Genomic DNA, 18,857 nt, shown 5'->3' on the forward strand with positions numbered 1-18,857 from the left:
CAGGACTGAATAAGTGCTGATAATTAGAGCTGGTTGGAAAATTTTTGGCAAAACTTTAAAACTGAAATGTTGTGTGGAGACGTATTGATTTTAATGAAGTTATTGCTGAGGTGGTTTCTGAAATCCAGGGCGTACCCTCAGGTGTCACTTCCACAGATAGATTTTTGATTTAGGACTCTCTAACAATTTTGATCTGAAAAGAGAAGTTCTGACACAATTCGGTTTTGCGAAAGGTTTTGTTTTCATTTCAATGTAGAACAAAAACAAATGCTGAAATGTCAAGAGAGGCCACAAAACAGAACGATTGTTCTCCAGTCAGCTGTACCAACAATCTCATTACCCCTCAGTATGTAAACGATAATGGTGAATGCACGAAATGTCATTGCGCTACTGTGCTTCTGCATTACCTTGGATGCTAATCTAGTGAAGCTCAATTCAATAACCTTATATGTCATTTCTAGACACACCTGCACTAAGCTTGCAGAATCATAACTGAAGAAATGTGAAGTTCAAGTCAGAAGGAATAGAAAATACTTAGAGAATTCATTATAGGGGTTCAGTTAAACTACAGGTTTCGTTAAACAAGAACCAACCTAAAACTTCAACCAAAACAGAATCTTTTCTGAAGTTCACAAATGTTTAAACTTTTAAACTGTGTTTTAAATTCATGTATTTGATCAGTATTGGAACATAAATATGTGTTTTAAAATACCAAAAGAAAGGTTATGCTTTATGGATCTCAGTCAGAAAGAAAGCCACACTCACAAGATTTCAAGCTCAATTCCACAGATTTAAGAAGGTCATAAATATCCAGACTTATAGTTACCAATCTGAGCTGAGCCTTGCCAAAGCTTTCCCTTCATGTAATTCTAATGAGTCTGGAGACTATATTTAAAAGTAAATTTAAAGCTTAAAGGGACATTTCTGCATGGATAATGAGTACCAGTAGTTCAGTAAGCTGCATCTAACTAGTAACTTTTGAAGAGCTCTTAAATATCTACAGAAGACAAAAGAACTGAATCTTCGTTCACTTTACACTGGTAACTCCACTGGCATCAGTTAAGTTATGATTAATATAAACTAGTTTGAGTGAAGAATCAGACTCTAAATCTTTATTAGCTATAATTATGTACTTGGAACTATGGAAAACATTCATGTTTCCTCCTAATCTATGCACTGAATAATAAATCTTGTATGTCAGGTTCATGTGAAATGAATTTGTTTATTTCTTTCATTCATAAGACTTCTTTCCAATGTGAATAAAATCCATTTTTTCCTACTGTGGGCACCAGAACTTTCACATTACTTACATAGTTCAGAAAAACTCAGATTTTTGAAGCTGCTAATAAAAGGTTAGTTTTCAAGCATGGAAAAGAAAATATTTTAGTGAGTGGAAAATTAATGAAACATATATGGACTAGGAAGTTAGGCAGAGACTATTATGCGACCACAGACATTTTCTGGACAATAGTTTACCTAAAAGTTAGTGGACCCAAAGTGTGTCCAGAAATCTAAATATCAGAGAACGAAACTGGTTAAATATGGTGAAATGGGCATGAAGAAGCAAGTGAAAAATAACATTCACTTTCAGGGCTCAAAGTAACTAATATCAAAACTGTAGTGGACACATATTTTCTATTTGCAAATCCAGGCAACTATTTTAGCCCCTTCCCTGCAACTGCTAAAATAGAATTGATGTTATCAATAAACTGAAACATCTATCAAAAATCCCTCTAGAAAAGAAAGAGAACTTTCCATCAGTCATTATAATTGCAGAATAACCAAAACAATGTGGAACTTTTAAGGTTGGATGCTTTGCTCTGAAGGTTTCTGCTTTGCAAGAAGCCCAGACTGGAATATTTACTGGCAGGGAATCAAGACAAAATCTGATCTGTTTTTCTCCAGGCAGTTAGTGACCTGATTCCTTAATCCAGCTTCATTTTTTATTTTCAGAAACTAACAAAGCACCATGGCCTCAAAATGTATTTTATTTGCTCTTCAATAAACTGACTTCTCTTTGGTTTTGGGTCCTTGCTTTGCCTTGATACAAATGTAGAGGGAGACACTAAATTAAGTTCAGATACAATAACATTGTGTCGTTTCAAATTCAATCATTATTTATATAAAATTAGAATTAGATTAATTCTGCTCTTCTATGCAACGGTCCCATATTTGTAACTAAATTCACAAACACAGGGACAAAATGTGTAACATTGAGTCTTCGGAGAGGTATAGAAAATTAACAATTACCTATCATACAGTACCCCAGAACATTGAGGAGTATAACAGTGAGGTTAGTCTCATGTTCAAAAGTTCTCTATTTATAATTTATGGATGTATTCAAACAAACAGCTTTCTTGATTAAGACAGAATTAAACAACGCATCAGCTTCAACCTATGGATTTCTTTGTGAGAAGAGGACAGTTTGGTTAAACTAAACTGTCTTCATCTGTTGGCTGATGCAAGTCTCTCCCGCAGTGCAAAGAAATTAGCAGATGAAATGAGAAGATGCAAGCTGAAGCATATGATTCTATATATGCAGACCACTTTTCCTTGAGTTTAGGCCAGATTTTCTTACTTGGATTCCAAAGATACTTTGTACCGCAACCAGACCTTTGGATCCATGTCCCCCTGAGTGGTGAAGGCAAGTGGGGAAGTACTGGATCCATTTCTGGTTGAGAGTGTCAAGGTTTCCATTAGGAAGGCAGGTTGCTCGCTTCTGTTAAGGGAACTGTGGTATGGTCACTGCTAAAAAAACAAAATGAAAAACAAAAAAACACCCCAACCCAATTATCGTCCAGTTTCTAATCTGCTATTTCAGTTTAAGATTGTGAAAGTTGTGGTGAGACAACTTCCCAAGCTGTCTGATTTCTTCAGCTCTCTGGTAACATGCTGATATTGTTTTTCAGGTGTTTGTGATACCACTGACTTGCATATGAACCCTTACAGAAACAAAACTAAGGACTGTCCTTCAGTGGCTTTGTTTTCATCTCCGGGAGAGCTCCCAGAGGACAGTTTGGAGCAGTTGCTCTCATTCATCTAGGGCTCTCAGAATAGCCATGCCTTAAAGTTATAGACTAAAAATGAAGTCACTAAAAAAGGCACTGCAGATCAGAGCTCCCCCAGGACCAATTACCGTTTCTTATTACCTTACATGGGGCACATACAAACAGTATGCACAATATTCATAAGCGTTGCATGTTTTAACAGTTTTTTTATTTACCTAAAGTACTACAATTCTGGATCTTTGTAAGCTATCTTTTCTTTTTCCCAAAAAATATTAACGTCTCTACATACTGCTCCATCTACTACCTGCCTCTATCTTGTCTTATGAAAACATTATACTGTAAGTTTTTATCCTGATACTTTCCAAGATGCCATTAATTAATGCTAAATCAGAGTGAAATTAATAAGTATATACATCAGCATTGATAAGAAAAGGTCTCATCCAGATTAATCAATACTGAAAGAAGGAAGCACCTATTCATAAAGGTCCAGATTCTGTCAATCGTACTCATGTTGAGTGGTACCTTTATGCAACTGGATCTCAATCAGAGAGCAGAGATCTGCATGGTTCTTGGAAAGTAACATCTTAATTATGCCAAACAGGCCCCCTCAGCCTCTATGCAGGATTTGTATAACTGAGAAGAAGCTAAGTATGAGTTGGTTAATGTACTGCATCCTGGCACTCTAGCTGAGACAATGAAATTGATATGCCTATTACATGTTCCCCTAAATCTATTTTAACATCGTCAATTTTTTAAAATGTATTGAATGTCAGTACAATACAACTAGAAAAGAGATGGCTTATTTTGGTTTTGGGCGTTTTATGGAAATGTGAACTCTTTTTATTTTTCAAGGTGGTTCTAAATGTGTTAATACAGATGGAAATGAACCATCTGTTTTAGTCAGCACTTGTATGATAAGAACTGCTTCTCAAGTAGAGCAAATGACTGGGTTGATCTTTAAAAAGGATATCAGCAGTAAGACACAGCTTAATTATGTCATTGAAACTCTGAATGATTATTAAAAACACCGTTTCAGGTGCCAGAAGGATGAATTCAATATCAACCTACTTCCTGCTTCAGTCTTTCAACAGATTTAGACTGACAATGGCATTGAAATGAGTTTAGGACTTCAATTGTAATGTTTTATAGCTGTTCTCTGTGATGACAAGACAGAAGAAATGTTTTTCATCTTCAGTGGATGATTCAGGAGAAGACAATGTCAGACTGCAGCCCAGATGAGCTTTGGTTTATCCTAGTTTTTAGTCCTAGAGCTGAAGGGATGTTATCATTGAAAACATTTACCTTGACGCTCCCAAAATAGTCTGCCTATATATTTCATATGTAAAAAGAGGAGGAAAATCTAAGATGTCTACAGCACATTTGCTACACAAATTTGTTTAAAACATTGGTCCAGGCTAACACAGTTTTGCCATCAACCAGAAACTAAATTTGAAAACCCAAGTAAAGACTCTGGTTCCCCCTCATAACAATTGATCAAAATGTGTATAAACCAAGTTACATTTTAAATACAACTGTTCTCAGCCCACCATGTATAGGGCTAAAGGCTTCCTTTATTGCAGCCCATCCATTTCTCTGTACTTTGAGTATGTATTTTGCACTCACAATAAATGTTTAATGTACTGTAACTATGGAAGGGATATGGCTACAATTTTTATTCCCATCAAAATTCAATTGGTTCATGCACGGTGCTGGTAATCGCTCTACACTTATCAACATCGCTGGGATTAGAGAATTCTTAGCCCTTCCCAAGAGATGCTCAGTCCTTGCAGTATGAGGCACCAAATCAGAGAGCGCCTAAGAGAGCCAACACAATTCAGAACTCATATGGAAGTGTCAGTATAAATTAGTCAGTCAGTTAATGAAAGTTATGAAAGCTCGCACAGCACTCATTAAAATATCACATTAATTCTTCACCATTTTTGTAAGTACACAATAAAGGGAACTTTAAAAGTGCTTAAATTAAACTTTGTTTAATTGTGTCATAAAACTATAAAGCCAAGCTTCTCTCTTTAAGTAAGCAGATGTTTGGGGGTTTTGGAAGCAGGAGTGGGGAGATCGTATGTTCTTCCCCTAATTTGACTGCTATTTTTTTCCTCTGCTATCTTTTCAGGACAAGACATCTGCTAACATTTTCCATGTTTTCTTTCAGTTACCAACTGACAGCTATACACATCCAAATAGCTCTCACAAAATTCATGTATGGTTCGGAGTGCGTGTACTGCATATCAGCTGTCATCAAGAATATTATAATAGTGGCTGTTTCAAATTATAAAAGCTCGTGATGGTTCATGATAGAAGCTTGTGAAATTAACTCAAGTATTAGATCTACTACAGAAAACTGGACACGTTCTAGCTCATGGCAGCTTATCAATGGCTGTACTTACAATTGCATAAATCATATCCGCTATTAATAGAAAAAAGGATTTTTTGCAAAAATTGAAAAATTAAATATAGAATACAGCAAACAGATGGCTATGGATTAAACATGAAACTGCTATTCACCAAAATGATGGTTAGTATCACAAGGAAGACACTATGCAAGACTGTCTTCCAGTTTACACATTAGAATACAGATCCAAGTGAAATATTTTATCCATACATTGATTTCACGTTTAATCTCTGCTCTGTGATATAGGATTTGCCATACTAAACCAGACCACTGATGAATGTAGTTTTGCATCTTACCTCTAGTAATGGCCAGTGCCAGAGGCTTAGACCTAACAAGTCCTATACACTGTCTGAGAGCTTGTCAGAAGTGTATTTTGACAGCTTGAGAGAGAGAGAGAGAGAGAGAGAGAGAGAGCGAGTCCCCCACCCCGTTCTTAGTTCTTTTGTCTGGTGCCATAGTGGCCTGCAGCAGCAATTGCAGGGAAACTCCCACTCAGTCCTTGGAGTGCTGGTCTTAAGCATGCTCACAGCAGATGGTATCTTGGGAGCATTTAGGTGACGAACTCTAACAAATCTCTACTATGAATGTAGAAACAGAATTTTCAAAGGTTTATAACTTGGCCAAATATAGGTATTTTTTCCACAGAAACAGCAAAAAAAATGACCTATTCCAGCGTCAGAAATTAAATTACCAAATAAGTTTCTCTGGAATACCACACATGGGAAGGGGGGCAGAAACCTCATCAAATATGGTCCCAGACATGTGTAGGTAGAATGCGGAAAAGGTATATAAAGAAGCTGGTTACCAGATCCTACTTGGAAATTTCAGGCTTGACAGGATGATGTAAGCTGAAGTGGCACATTCCACTTATGACATACTACACTGGCTCCCAGTATTTTCCATGGTCTCTGAAAGTCTGAGGGGGTGACAACCCTAGGAACTTTTATGCTGTATGCTTCTATCTTTGGCAGAACTTTATTCATTTTGCACTAATTTGGGTTTTAATGTCTTTAAGTATGTGACTCACCAATCTCATCTATTAAAAGAAATTTTCCGTAGCCACTGAAATTCATAGCCAGCTTTTTGTGACAATTGGAAATTGCACCCCAAATTCATCCAGATTACGCAGTGAATAATTCTGCAATCAGTGGAAACTGCAAGTGGAATTTAGATGGCTTGGATGTAATTATTTGATAAGAAATTTACTAGGATGCTAAGGTTGTCTGTTAGTTCACGGTGGGACCTTGGTTTAGTGAGGAAAAGCACCTTGTAGAATCACCTACCTGTTTAATGAACCCCAACCTAAAGATACTATCCACAAGTAACATCTAGAAGGGATCCTTTTCATGGATAAAAATTGGAGAGTCTATTTTAAAATAAATTCTCAGGTTTCTAATAGATAAAACTCTCCAAGGTTTGTGCCTAAGTCAGCATACAACAAATAAATCGTATTTCTAAAGTTACTGACAACTTTTCAAAATCTAACCACATCTGAGGGGGAAAAAAGAGCATCAAAAGTTTGATGTGCAAACACTACTAATTCAGAAAGAATAAAACACAGACTCACCCGATAGCAGCATAGGGTCCTTGTCAACAGATTTGCGGACTTGGTCTGACTCTCCAGTTAAAGAACTTTCATCAATTTTAAGGTCATTTCCTTGAATGAAAATCCCATCAGCAGGCAGGAGATCACCTATTAGTTAAGACCAAGGTAAAAGAAAGAGAGAGACTTAGTAAGATGGGGGGGGGAATTCTATAACATAATTATAAAACATCTTATAAAACATTACTACAACTCAACAACAATTAAAATAAGCATTTAACTAAACCAATAGCTCTCAACCTTTCCAGATTATTGTACCCTTTTCAAAAGTCTGATTTATCTTCCATGCCCGCACGTTTCACCTCACTTAAAAACTACTTGCTTACAGAATCAGACATAAAAATGCAAAATTGTCACAGCACACTAGTACTGAAAAATTGCTGACTTTCTCATTGTTACCAAATAAATCAATTGGAATATAAATAATGAACGAAGTGAGCTGTAGCTCACGAAAGCTTATGCTCTAATAAATTTGTTAGTCTCTAAGGTGCCACAAGTACTCCTTTTCTTTTTACATTTCAGTGTGTAGTATACAGAGCAGTATAAAGAAGTCATGGTCTGTATGAAATTTTAGTTTGTACTGACTTCGCCAATACTTTTTATGTAGTCTGTTGTAAAACTAGGCAAATATCTAGATTAGTTGTTGTACCCCCGGAAGACCTCTGTGTACCCCTGTTTGAGAACCACTGAACTAAACAACTGATGGAAGACTACACATTACAACAGTTCATGTCAGCCTCTATATTCCTGGTCCTCCCAAACCCTATTTATAGGGAGTCTGTGGAGGAGAGGACTAACATTTTAAGCCAGTGCTATGTCACTCTAAACATAGCACGTGTTGCACCTTCAAATCCCACCAAAGACAAGTTTAACCTTTTTTTAAAAAACACTTTTTTAGAATGTGAAGTTTGCCATCCCTGAGAGAAATAGCAGGCAACCTCCTCAGCTGCAAGAAAATCAAAGGGAGATGGTGAGTTCCCCTTGCTGATCACTGATAGGGTTTATGGGATTTCTCTCTAAGTAGCACTGGTTGACAGGACTGCTAAGTTTTGTGCCCCTCATGCAACACTCAAGCACCTGATAGACCTATCATGAATTCCCACAGCCTAACTAGATCCTCATTTTCTGGGTTGCAGACATGGTCCTGCAGCTGCTCCGCCTACATGCAGAGCCTCTTTTGCAGGCAACCAAGCAACTACTCACAGCCACCCCTCTCACTGCTCCCTCTGCAGCATCCAAGAGAGGAAGGAGCAGTTGGCAGGATCAGCATTAGAGCTCATGAGAAAAGTTCAGACAAAACATCGTTTCACTGAAATCTGTGGATTGGGTGAAATCAGAACATTGCGCAGAGGGAGTCTGATTTTACCACAGTACTGACAGAACCCTCTGTGCCAAGCAGGTTTCCTACCAGTTCTCCCCCCGTCTCCTTGGCAGCGAGCCTGGGGAGCTGCTGGGGAGCCAGGCTTCCAGGGTCTGCAGCTCCCGGCAGCCCCCAAGGTGGACTGTACCAGGGTTCCATTCTCCTTTGCAGAGAATCTCAAAATTGGGGAGGGAGGAGGTTGTTTCTCATCAGAAAGAATCCAAATATAGAAATATTGAAATCCTCCATAGAACAAAATTACCTTTTTCTGTACAGCTCTAATCAGTAGCATCATTAGCAACAGCAACTGGAGACATCAAAGGCACACAGTAAAGGGCCTACTACTAGCCTCCGGCTCCCCCAGCTTGCCGTGAAAAAACTCCTCCATACACTCTCCCCACCTGCAGCAGACAGCCTAGCATTCTCCAGGCATCCCTCAGCATCCACCTAACTATCCAGCACTCCCAGACACCCTCTCACAATTGAGAACCTCCATGTTCTGCTGCTCCAAGTCCTGCTCCCACCACTGTGGTGTGCTGACCACAAGCTATTATGAAAATTATCTACAAACATGCGAAGTAGCTCATCAAATAACTTGCCTGGGATAGGTGTCTGACAGCTCCCTGTGCATGAGTAGAACTGCAAGATAGCAGCAAGAAGGATCTGCTTTTGTGGTGGGAATAATTAAACTAAAGATTCTGAATATCAGAAGCTTAATTTTCAGAAGTGCTGAGCACTTCCAGCTCCTATTTAATAGAGTTAATAGAATATATTTAATAAGTTAATAGAATATATTTATATTTATTATATATTTAACATATTTAATAAGTTAATAGAACTTGTAGGTGCTCAGCATTTCTGAAAGCCAAGCCAGTTTTAGTTAGATGCCTAACTTTAAGGCATTGAAGATTGTGTCCACATTTCTTTTCAGTCCTGCTCTCATACTTCTGTTTTTTCACAGGTTTCACTCTAACCAGCTTTCATTAGCACCACTAGAATTAGGCCACAAAATGGCAAGCCCACAGGTCAGGTCATTCTCTTTTCTTACCCTAACAGCATTCACCTTTACCACTGGCAATTTCAGTGAATCATTTTTGCCTTTTATGTCATTTCTAGAGCAGTCAATCCCAAAATTAACTTTCACCCCATTATATTGATTGAAACATCAGTCTTTCCCAAAATTACTGAAGATGAGATAAGTAGTTGTGAAAATATATCTGTAGAAACTTACCATATTTAACCTGTGCAATGTCACCAACTACTATCTCTGCCACTGGGATTTGAATAACTTGTGCACCTCGGACCACAGTAAATTTTTGTTCCTGCTCAATACGACTTTGAAGCCCACGAAATTGCTTCTCCTTGCTCCAGTCATTAAAGGCAGTGACGAGCACAACACAAATAACAGAGAGTAGAATAGCGGCACCTTCAATCCAGCCAGCTTCTGCCTCACCTTCATCTTCAGTTCCTCCCGATACAGTAGCACAACCTGGAAAAACAAAGGCAGAAATAGCCATAAAAGAGAGCTGTTTAGTCAAAGCAAAGTTTAGACTGATTTTATCAGATTAGAAAACAAAGAATTAAAACACAGCCAAAGAATTGATGGAAATATACTAAGTAACTGAAATATTGAAAGAAGATGTGGTAGAAAAGCCAAGCTTTGAGAATACAGAAGCAGAAATTCAGGGGGGAACAATGAGCGAGACTAGGAAGAATGTTGATCAGAATCTTCAGCTGTTTTAATGTTTCTTCATGAACGTGTACATCTTGGATAAACAAGAATTAAATAGATGGGAGAAAAGCAGCCTCAAAACCAAAAACAATATGTGAATCAAATATTCCCAAGGATGGAGAGGATTTATTCAGAGTGTTAACAAGGAATACAATTGTGAGTAATAAGATGAACTGGGAGCAATGAAATGAAATTAAGAAAAATTTAAGGTAAATATCAGAAAAACAGTGAAATCCATCTATAATTCGACACGCTGCACTTAGTTACTTAGTTTCACAAGGATTTCACAAGGATAGTTACTTAGGATAGTCCTTAGTTTCACAAGGATTTCAAATTACTTGATTTCACAAGGATCACGAGTTACTTAGGATAGTTACTTAATTTCACAAGGATAGTAACTTAGTTTCACAAGGATTTGTTACAAATTAACAAATGGTAATTTGTATAAAACATTAAAAGTGTGGACATTACGGCATCAAACTTACATTTTAAACACATTTACATCCCTGCCACAAGCACTGAAATGTTGAAATAGTTACAAAAGACAAGGTTAGAAACAATGTGTAGTCTGATTGAAAAATTAAAGAACTAAATATGTATCTTGCGTGACGGGGCAAGGCCAGATGGCTATAAAAAAGTAGTCTTATTGGGATCCGCGAAGTGGGCGGGCAAAGCCCGTCCACCGCTAAAGGATCCCCCCAGCCTAAAAGGGGGATCCACAGGACCGAGATGCCCAAAAAATTTCGGGGGACAACTAATGAAATAACAGGGACAGGAGTGCGGTCCAAGGTTCAAAAGAAGGGAACCGGACGGGGACACCGAGCAGAGAACCCCGGACAGCGCCCACTGCTCCTCAAAGGCGTCAAGGGAGTCAGAGGACGCCGCCCAGAGGAACTCTGCCCGGATACGTGAACGGACCGAGGATCGGAAATAGGCCCCACAGTCACAGGAGACTCAATCGGCCAACCTCCTCACTCTGGTTTTGTAGATGGCCATTTTAGCTAGGGCCAGGAGGAGGTTGACCAGGAGATCCCGTGACTTTGTGGGGCCATGGATAGGGAGTGCATAAATGAGAAGGTGAGGGGAGAAGTGCAACCAAAAACGTAATAAAATATTGCTGAGGAGCCGGAATAGGGGCTGCAGCCTGGCACACTCCAGGTATACATATGCCAGGGTATCCCTCATGCCGCAAAAGGGGCAGGTGTCTGGGATTGAAGTGAACCACGCCAAGTACACACCCGTGCTCACGGCTCCGTGAAGGAGCCGCCAACTGACATCCCCGGCGGGCCTTGGGGCTGAGGTGGAATATAGACTGGCCCACCGGGGCTCCTCCCCCTCCAAAGGTGGCAGGAGGTCCCGCCATTTTGTATCGAGGCGGGACACGAGGGTACGGGCGTGAAGGGTGTGGAGCACGAGCATGTAGAGATGTTTTCTTGGTGCGGTTTGAAATCAGACCGGCTGCATCTCGTGCAGCCAGCTTCTAGTGAAGGGGTCGGTTGGGTCCACGGGGCAGGAGTCCAATTAAAAGGTCCGGCGGGCCTGGGGTAAGGGGTGCGCGGGGCGTGCCCTCGTGCAGGACCCGGTCGAGATGAACCCGAGCAGCGGGCGGCAAAGCGGCCTTCACCTCCTGAAGTATGCCTCGGGGAGTACAAGGTCTGGAAAGCCCTATGCGCTGAGCGAGCGTCAGGGGATCCAGCCAGTCTCCCTGGTCATAGTCCAGGAGGTCTCTGACTCTTGTGACCTCTGCCAGGATCAACCTCTGGCGCACCGAGCGGGACTCCGCCACCTGCACACGGAGCTGGGGGTTGTGTAGCAGGGGCTCCGCGAGGAGATCTGCCCCCTCAGTGGCTGCCATGGACCTGGTCGTTGTAAAGAGTTTCCAGGTCCGGAGAAGGTCCTGGTAGAAGCCCGGAGAGGTCTAGCGGAAAACCTCTCGGATGGAGATAAAGGAGCTGCCGGTCGTATCGGAGCCCTCGGAAGCGGCCCAGGAAGGCGTGCGCCAGAATGCTCCACACCGGACTACCTGCACCATAAAGGAGCCTCTGCAGGGTCTGGAGGCGGAAGACATGGACTTGAGTGAGCAGACATTTTAGGCCCTGCCCTCCCTCCTCCAGAGGTAGATGAAGAACCCCTGCAGGGACCCAGTGCAGTCCTGACCAAAAGAACTCCAGAATTGATGTCCGGAGATTGGCCAGGAAACCCGGGGCCGGGACCAGAGTGTTGAGCCGGTACCAGAGCATGGACAGGACTAGTTGATTAAGCACTAGCGCTCTCCCTCGAAGGGAGAGGCACCGGAGTAGTCCTGTCCATTTCTGGCGCCGCTCTATCACCCCACCCTCTAAATTCTGCCAGTTCTCCGGCAGAGAGGGATGCGTGGCAGAAAGGTAAACGCCCAGATAGAGCAGTGGACCTGTGCTCCACCGGATGGCCTGAAGCGCGGGTGGGAGGGAACTCACCTGCCGCCAGTCCCCTATCACCAAGCCAGAGCTCTTGACCCAGTTGACCCGCGCGGAGGAGGCTGCCGAATAGATGGCCTGGCAAGCCTCCACCCGCGCCAAGTCGCCCGGGTCCTGGACCACGAGGAGCACGTCATCAGCGTACGCCGACAGGACCAGCTGCAGCTCCGGCTCCCGCAGCACCAACCCTGTCAACCTCCTTCGGAGGAGACAGAGGAAGGGCTCGATCGCCAGAGCGTACAGCTGGCCCAAGAGGGGGAACCCCTGCCGTACTCCTCGCCCGAAGCTGACCGGTTCGGTCAGGGTCCAGTTGAGGCTGACCAAACACTCTGCGGAGGTGTACAGCACCCGGAGAAAATTCACAAACCTGGGTCCGAAGCCAAACGCTTGCAGAGTGCTCAGGAGATACCCGTGATCCACCCTGTTGAACGCCTTCTCCTGATCTAAGGACAGGAGGGCGAACGACAGACCATCCCTACACCCAAGTTCCAATAGGTCCCGGACCAGATATAGGTTGTCGAAGATGCTGCGGCCCGGGACGGCGTAGGTCTGGTCTGGGTGGACCACGTCCGCCAGCACGGACCCTAGCCGCAGCAAGATGGCTTTTGCCACGACTTTGTAGTCCGTCCTGAGGAGCGAGACGGGACGCCAATTTCGTAAATCGCGGAGGTCCCCCTTCTTCGGCAATAAGGCCAGCACGGCTCGCCTGCACGAAAGAGGGAGGACCCCGCTCTGCAAAGACTCGGCCCAGACGGTGACTAGGTCTGGGCCCAGGACGTCCCAGAACACGCGGTAGAACTCCACGGTCAGCCCGTCCATGCCCGGAGATTTATTGGTGGGCATGCGACGGAGGGCTTCCGAGAACTCAGCCAGAGTGAGAGGCAGCTCTAGCCAGTCTCGGTCGCCCGCGCTGACCGTCGGGAGCTCCTCCCACAGCACTCTGCAAGCGTTGGGATCGGTCGGATCCGGGGAGAAAAGGCTTGCGTAGAAGTCTCTCGCCCTCCCGCACATCTCCACCGGATCCGTGAGGGGGGTGCCATCTTCTGCCAGTAGGCAGATGACATGTTTTTTAGCCCCCCTCTTTTTCTCCAGGGTGTAGAAGAAGCGGGAGCCGCGATCCGTCTCCCGAAGGAGACGGATGCGGGATCGAACAAAGGCACCCCGGGCCCGATGGTCCTCGAGGTTCCGGAGCTCTTTCCGCTTCTCCCGGCATGCTCTGCAGAAGGGTGGATCCTCGGGGCTGGTGGCCAGACGCCTCTCCAGCTCTAAGACCTCCCGTTCCAACTGCTCTATCGCCGCATCCCTCCGTCGGCTGGCGCCCCGGGTGTAGTTGCGGCAGAAGAGCTTGGCGTGTACCTTCCCTAGGTCCCACCACTGCCGCGCCGAGGGAAAGGCACGCCGCTGCCCTCGCGAGGCCAGCCAGAACTCCCGGAAGGACGCCACGAAGCCCGCATCCTCCAGCAAGCTGTTGTTAAAATGCCAATAGGCCGGCCCCGGCTTCTCCGCGCAGAGGGAGGCTGTCACGGTGGCTATATGATGGTCAGAAAAAGGGGCTGGCCAGATGCTGGAGGAGTGGGCTCGTGAAAGATGAAAGCATGATAAATAAATGCGGTCCAATCAGGAGTGGCACGACCGATGGGCCTCCACCCGGACAAAGGTGAATGTGGAAGTGTCATCCAGGTGGTAGTCGCGCCAGACGTCCACCAGGGAGTGGTGTTCGACTATCTCCTGGAGGACGGCGATGGCGGCCGGGCTCTGCTCAATCCCCAAGCGGTCCCGCTCCTTGAGGGTGATGTTAAAGTCCCCTCCCAGGACCAGGCACTCCTGAGGATCCAAGGCGCCGAGGAAGGCAGACGCCTGCTGATAGAATTGCAGCCGCTCCGGGCTCGCTGCTGGGGCATAGATGTTGACGAGGTTGACTACGAGCCCCTCCATGCGGACCCGTAGGTGCAGCAGGCGGCCCGGCACAGCCTCGGCGACCCCCAGCACCTCGGGCCATAGGTCGGGGGAGAACAGGGTCACCACTCCAGCCATACGAACTGTGAGATGGCTAAAGTAGACCCTGTCCCCCCAATCCAGTCGCCAGCTATCTTCGGCGGTCGGATCCGTATGGGTCTCCTGCAGGAAAACCACAGAGTACCTCCCCTCCCGAAGGAAGGAGAGCACCTGGGACCTGCGGAGACCCATCCTACAGACGCGGGTGTTCAATGTTGCGATGGTAAAGGGTGCCATGAGGAGGGCTGGGGGGGATCCTCGCCGACAGGGATGCTTGCGGCTCCCGACGGGCCGCACAACAGTCCGTGACCCACCCCGTAGGTGAGTAAGGAGTCACGGAAGAGGCGGACCCGCTGGTAGGCCGCGGCGCCCTGCCTCCCGGTCCTTTTACCCTCCCCCATGAGGGCCCTTGCGGCCCAGAGGATTTGATTAAAGTCCCCCCATCGCTGGAGGGCAAGCTGGACTTTGTTGCGGGAGCCACGGACGTCTTCTAGGAACTCCCGCAACTCCTCTCGCAACGCATGGGGGGCTGGGGTTACGGTCTCCTGATTACTCCCCGACGGGGCCCTTGGTACAGCCCCGTGGCCCACCGAGACGGGCAGACAGCATGCGGACCCCCGACGGGGCTCCTGATAAGTTGGCTTAAATGCTGGGGCGATAGGGGGCGGCGGAGGGAAGATAGCAGCCCCTTGTAGGTCGGGACGGGGAAACACAAAGGCCGCTCCCTGGGGGTCATCTGTTGGCAAGGGGTAGGAAACAGCCCCAGGGGTGGCAATAACATCTTGGGATGTGGACGGGATAGGGACAGGGGCAGGGGCAAGGTTAGAGGTGAGATTCTGGGCAGGTAGAGAGCTCTCAGTGATGCCGGGCGCAGGCTCTATGGTGGATTTGGCAGCCACGGCAATAGGGGGTGGACTCTCTCCTGTAGGTCCCCTCTCCCGGGAAAGAGGTTGAATGCTCCTCACCAACGACGGGTGCCCCTGGTGGCTCAGGTCCCGGCCGCGTGGCACTGGCCGTCGCCTCAACAGGTTTGGCGGCCCTCAGCGGGGTGCCATCTGCAGCTGGGTTGATGGAGGAGTCCAGGGGCCCCTCGGAGGTGGGAGCGGAAGCAACGGTTAGGGGGAGGGAGCACGGGGAAAGGGGGACTGGAGTAAAGTCGCCTATATCGAGGCCCGCTGGCATAGGGTCGTCCTCCCCCTGGGTGACCGGGGTCAGACCCAGGGCCTCGATCTCCTCGTATATTGATGGGAGATCAGTTTCCGCCACCCCGGGATTCTCCCCGCTGCCACCTGACGCGACTGTTGCCTCGGGGCACACTGAGGTTTCAGATGGAGCCTCGGGGGCCTTGGAGGAGAAGGACTCCCGTGGAGGGGAGATACCACCTTCCAGTGCTGCCACGTCTTCCCCAACAGGCACCGGTGGATGGAACACACCCGTGGGTAGAGCGGAAGGCTCGGCATCAGTGCCCCCCTTCCTGGTCTTCCGGGGGGCCTCTGCATCAGATGGGAGGAGTGGAGCTCGAGCCTTCCACTTGCCCCGCTTCCCCTGGACTAGGGCCCAGCCCTCCAGGGCATCATCCGGGGGCTGGCTAGCGGGGGTTGTGTCAGGGGGCAGAAGCGATGGCTCAGGGACTCGAGGGGGTAACGGTGGGGCAGCACAAAGGAGGGAAGATTCCCCTTGGGGTGGGCCCTCTCGCATGCCCGGCGGTGTCCCTGCCACACCCTCCTCCACAGGCCCTGCCAGATTGCAAGCAGCGGGGGTGGGGCTCTCCCGCTCATCTGAGCATAGTTGGGGAGGTGCCTCTTGGGCCCGAGTGGGAGCAATGGTGGACTGGGAAGGAGAAGGGGTGGTTTCGGGCGCTGGGCAGCCAGGGGTGCCGGTGATGAGGGGGCCGGTGCCATGCCGGGGCTCGGGGGTCCCAGATGCCCCTCCTTGCCGGGCCAGGGGGGAGTCCCTCGGACGTGCCCCATCGCCCGGCTGAGGTAGCACTGGGCCTCCCCTGTGGAGTAATGCACCCAGTAACGGGCCCCCTGGTGGGGGACTAGGAAGGACCCCTCCAGCGCCTCTCCGTCACGTGCTGCTGGCGGCAGTTGAAGCTGCACTTGCCGACGGAATGAGAGGACGTGACGGAGGGCGGGGTCTTTGCAGCCCAACGGGAGGGGGCTGATGACAGAGATGGGCTTCCCCAGGGTAGAGAGGGCGGGTAACAGGGCGGCATTGGGAAGAAAGGGAGGGACAGAGGTCAGGACCAGGCGGACACCCAGGTCCTCTAGCGGCTCTAAGGGGACAAAAACGCCCCCCACTGCCAGGCCCTTCTCCACCGCCTCCTGGGCGGCGGCCTCCAATGTTAAGAAGAAGACGACCTTGCCATACATTTTGGAGGCCGCCACAATGGCCATGGGCCCCACCACCCTCGCCAACGCCCGCACATAGGTCTCCACGTGGGGCGAGGCGGGCACCAGGAGGCAACGGACGCCGTGCTTCCTGGTCATGGTGGGAAAGGGGCCCCGGCTGCTATAGATGGTAGTGGAGGCGGTGGGCAGGAGAGATGACGTAGCGGCAGGCGGGGGGGCCGTATGCCCTGGGGGCCGGGGGAGGGACACCTGCAGAGCTGGTGGAGGGAACAGCGGGGAGGGACGCCCCAGCCAGCGGTGGGGCCGGGGCATTGGGGACAGCCCCTGCCATGGAGGGCCTGGTCTTCTTAGCGGGGCCCTTCCCTTTCTTCTTCCCCTGGCCCTTCCTGCCGGCTGGGGGGGCTCCCCCCGAATCTGATGGGGTGAGAGACGTGGCAGCAGTGGAGGTCACCCCGATGCCCGTCGCTGCTGGTGCCCCAGCGGGGGCGGTGGCAGATGGTTCGGCAGCGGAGGTAGAAGCTAGGGGGGGTGACGGAGGGGTAGGTGGGGGAGGGGGAGCTCGGGCTGCTGGAGGGGTCCCACCCGTCTCATCCCCCGCCATGATGAGCAAGGAGGGAAGGGGGGACACCAAAAGGAGGAGAGGAGAGGGGAAGCAGGTCGACCACTCCTCCCCGCTAGGCTGCAGGCAGGGGAGCAGGGTGCCAAAAGGGGTGGGCTGGACGGGGGGCAATCAGGGGTTAGGGGTCAGTCACCGACACAAGTTGGAATTCTGGCTCCTCTTGGTGCACTAGGGGAGGGGGGGATACAACAACATTGGGGGTGCAGTGAAGAGGGTTGCAACTAAAATGGGGAATTGCACAAGCGCATGGGAGGGGGCATGGGCACATGGAGCGAGGGGCTAAGCGGTCTGGGGATAGAACACGGAAACCAAGGGGCTAGCTTCAGAGGCTGGGGCGGGACAAACAAACAAAGGCTGCAGAAGGAAATGGGTGGGGCAGGCAAACAAACTGAAGCTAGTACGGGGTGCTGGGACAAAAGGGGGGGAAAAGCTACAAGTGGCAAATGGGGCAGGTAGTAAAGGGCAAGCTGTGGGGTAGAGAGTCCGGGGGGGGCACATGCACCCACGTGCGCTTGCACAAGTCTTTTTTAGCTGGCTGCTGCTCCTGGCCTAAAGGGTGGAAATAGGGTGTGGCAAGCCAAGCAAGCAGCTGAATCCAGAGGCAGGAGCTGAGGCCGATGGTATACAGCCAGTGGGGGTGGTGGAGGGGGCAGTGGTGGTGGTAGTAGTGGTGGGGGTTGGGGGGACACACAGATGGATTTGGGGGCAGCTCCACGCCACACCCCCTGTGTCCCTGGAAACACAGTCAAGACCCCCATCACAAGAGCACAGTTTGAAAATTACTCAGTCTTAGGCCCCCTCCACGGTGGTCTGCAAAGTCTTTAGGTGCTCCCCCACTTGTAGATGGTCCTCTTCTTCTCCTCCTCGGGCTTCAGCAGCTCCAGCCAGCAGACTCTGCAGCAGCAGCAGCAGCTCCAGGAACTCCAGGTGGTGGTCCAGGCAAGCAGAAAGGACCCCTCTCAGGTGGTGGTGATGGTGGTGGTGTCCACAACAGCAGTGGTTGGGGTCCCTCACTCCTCTCTGGGGAGTGGGCTAGCAGCCCCCCCACTGGGGCTGCAGTTGGAGCAGTAGCAGCACCCGAGAGTGGGGGGTCCAGCAGCCAAGTAGCAGAGAATGGGGGGCTGGGTGTCTGGCCCAGCCAGGGGAGCAGCTGGAGCAGCAGGGAGAGCTTAGGGCCTAGCAGCAGCAGGAGTAGCAGCTTCCCACCTCCCTCCAAGCTAGAAGGCTATGGAAGAGCAGTGGGAGAGAGAGAGAGAGAGAGAGATTCGCTTCAGGCTAAACAAATCCCTGGTACCAGGATAAGTGAAATGCCAGCTGCTC

General features: G+C 48.3%; 1 protein-coding gene across 9 annotated transcripts in view; it reads right to left on the bottom strand.

The window, feature by feature from the left end:
* ATP2B2 (ATPase plasma membrane Ca2+ transporting 2) overlaps positions 1-18,857 on the bottom strand; it is a 757,867-nt gene that overhangs the window by 165,918 nt on the left and 573,092 nt on the right. For all 9 annotated transcript variants that reach the window (XM_038410886.2, XM_043518690.1, XM_043518694.1 and 6 more), the window contains 2 exons: positions 9,613-9,870; positions 6,986-7,111 (listed from right to left, as the gene is read on the bottom strand). In XM_038410886.2, coding sequence (XP_038266814.1) covers positions 6,986-7,111; positions 9,613-9,870 — 384 coding nt within the window. The remainder of the gene's footprint in view (positions 1-6,985; positions 7,112-9,612; positions 9,871-18,857) is intronic.

The sequence above is a fragment of the Dermochelys coriacea genome, chromosome 7, assembly GCF_009764565.3.
Source record: "Dermochelys coriacea isolate rDerCor1 chromosome 7, rDerCor1.pri.v4, whole genome shotgun sequence".
Lineage (NCBI taxonomy): Eukaryota > Metazoa > Chordata > Testudines > Dermochelyidae > Dermochelys > Dermochelys coriacea.